Source organism: Coloeus monedula (genome assembly GCF_965178545.1).
Source record: "Coloeus monedula genome assembly, contig: HAP1_SCAFFOLD_330, whole genome shotgun sequence".
Classification (NCBI taxonomy): Eukaryota; Metazoa; Chordata; class Aves; order Passeriformes; family Corvidae; genus Coloeus; species Coloeus monedula.
This window is the reverse complement of record NW_028120616.1, coordinates 57,271-59,712: the sequence shown is the minus strand read 5'-3', so window position 1 is coordinate 59,712 and position 2,442 is coordinate 57,271. Positions and strand designations below refer to the sequence as shown.

The window sequence follows — 2,442 nt, the reverse complement described above, 5'->3', positions numbered from 1 at the left end:
ACAGTCCCTCCTACCTGTACTACAGCCTGTGCTTGAAGACACAAAACTGCCATGACGCCTTGAGGAAAGGCATCAAAAGCTTGACAAAGGCTGAAGGGAACACTCTGATTACCCCTTTTCCCAAGAGGGTTCTTTAGCTGAAGTTGCTAACCAGGACCAGACTTGACACCGCGGCATGGGCTTGTGGTTGTTTTATTTCTCGAGCCCTCAGTCCTGCGTGGGACTCGGTAACCGGGTGCTGCAGAGGCTCCGGCAAGGCATCAAAGACGCCTGCCCCGCACCCAAGGGTGGCGCAAGATCTCCTCCAGCGCTGGCCTGTCCGCGGGGTGCTTGGACAAACACCAGCGGATCAGATGTTGGCACTCTGGGGAGAGAAGCCAGAAAGCGCCGGTCACTTGCAGAAGGCTCCTGCCCAGCTGCTCCCGGTGCCCACAAGGCCCGGGCCGTGCTGCGTGTGCTCAGAGCTGTGCCGGCCTCCCGGCTGACTCTGCCCTTTGCGGGACAGTGGCACGGCAGGACACGCGCCACCTCCTTCAGCCAAGCGGGCCACACCGACCCCGTCGTCACGGGCCGCCTCCTGCGGCCAGCCCTTGAGGGCAGATGGGCCTCCCGCGGAGCTGCGTGAGGGCCACGCTGGGCTGCGCGGTGCCATCTGCCAAAGCCTGCCTTCTTAAGGCTGGACACCAACCTGGAGAGACCTGCTGCCAGAAGAAGAGCTGCCCCGACACGATGTCACGGTCCTCCTGGAAGGGCATGTTCCCGCAGACCATGACGTACAGCAGCACGCCCAGGGACCAGATGGTTGCCGAATGGCCGTGGTAGCAGCCAAGGCAGATCCACTCGGGTGGGCTGTACACGTGTGTTCCTAGGGGACACAGGCAGCGCTGTCCAGGCGCAGGCTGCTGGCTTCCAGAAGCAGGGGCTGCACCGGTGGCCACAACTTCCCCCCGAGGCCACCGGGCGTCCCCCAGCCAATTGGCCAAAGCCAGGAAACCATTCTGCAAGGCAAACAAGGCCAGCGGAGCAGCCCAAGCCCTTGCAGGCCTGCCAAGCCGAGCGGCCGGGGCCTGGCTTTGGCAGCCCCCCTCTGTGGGCAGGGCTGGCAGCCGGCTCCTGGGGCACAGCATCTGGCCCGTGCCAAAGGGCAGCCGGCAGCCGGCTGAATGCCGCACCCCGCAGCCCAGGAGGGAACGGGGCTGTGCAGTGCCTGGCACTGGGAGCGGGGCCCGGCCTGTGGGCTCACCGGCAAATCGCGTGAAGGCCTGCTCCTGGAGGAAGGTGCCGCAACCGAAGTCGATGAGCTTCAGGTCGCCGCTCTCCGGGTCCACGAGGAGATTCTCCGGCTTGATGTCCCGGTGCAGGACGCCGCAGGCGGTGCAGTGCCGCACGGCCTCCAGCACCTGGCAGAAAAGCCAGCGCGCCATCTCCTCGCACAGGAACCCCTGCTCCAGCAGGAAGGCCAGGAGATCCTGCGATGGCTCCGGACGCTCCATCACCAGCAGGAAGCTGTCAGGCAGCTCAAACCAGTCGAGGAGCTGGATGATGTTGTGGCAGCCAGAGCCCACCTTCTCCATGAGCACGATCTCCATGGGAACACGGGTGCCGTCGGGCTGTGAGGAGGAGACAGTGCCTCCAGCAGGCCTGATGCTGCCCTGTGCCTCCGCTGCCCCGCGCCTGGGATGCCCCAGTGCCCCCTTGGGCAGCCTCCCTGGTGCTTGGGCTTCCTCCCGCCCAGGGGATGCTTGGGGGGTGCCCCCCTGCCCGGCCCCACCACCGGTGTTCGGCATCCCCGGGCCCGCCGTGCTCCGGCTCGCACGCTGAGCCCACGCCCGCTCCCCCCGCCCTGCGCCGCCTCCCGCCCTCGGGGCCCGGCCTTATCCCTGCCCGCCGCGCCCCGCTCTGTCGCGGGGGCCCCGCTCACTCACCAGCTCGTACCACTGCAGGACGCTCTCCCGGGCCACGCGTTTGATGGCCACCTGCAAGCCCACGAGAGACGGGGCTGAGCTCAAGCCCTGCCCCGCCCCGCCCCTGGCCCTCCCCCCGCGCCCCGCCGTCCGGGCCACTTACCGGGCTCCCGTCTGAGAGGCGGATGCCCGAGAAAACGGTGCCGAAGCCACCGCTGCCCAGCTGCGGGCCCAGCTGGTACAGCTCCTGCAGCTTCTTCTTTTGCCCTGCGACCGAGACCGAGCCATCAGCCTTGCGCCCAGGGCCCCCCCGGCCAAGTGCCCGCGAGTGAAGCGGGCCGAGCCACCGCGGGCCACGTTGCTCTGACCTGCTTCCTGCTGCGCGCCGGGCAGCGGCCACCGCCTTGCAGCCGTCGGGCTGGCGAGCGGCAGAGCTGGGGCAGGGGAGCGCGCAGAGGCGGCTGCAGGAGCCGGAGGGCAGCGGGGCAGGGCGGCACCGTCGCTGTCCCCGGCATCGTGGGCTGGACTCTGCTGTTGA

General features: G+C 68.1%; 1 protein-coding gene across 1 annotated transcript; it reads right to left on the bottom strand.

Moving 5' to 3' along the window:
• Nucleotides 1-260: 260 nt before the first annotated feature.
• LOC309585783 (serine/threonine-protein kinase pim-1-like) lies at nt 261-2,130 on the bottom strand (the record flags this gene model as incomplete). Its single annotated transcript, XM_082303644.1, has 5 exons — nt 2,068-2,130; nt 1,926-1,976; nt 1,244-1,610; nt 689-865; nt 261-364 (listed from the first exon to the last, which is right to left on the bottom strand). The coding sequence occupies exons 3-5, from the start codon at nt 1,587-1,589 to the stop codon at nt 261-263; spliced, it is 627 nt and encodes a 208-aa protein (XP_082159770.1). The 5' UTR covers nt 1,590-1,610; nt 1,926-1,976; nt 2,068-2,130.
• Nucleotides 2,131-2,442: the final 312 nt, after the last annotated feature.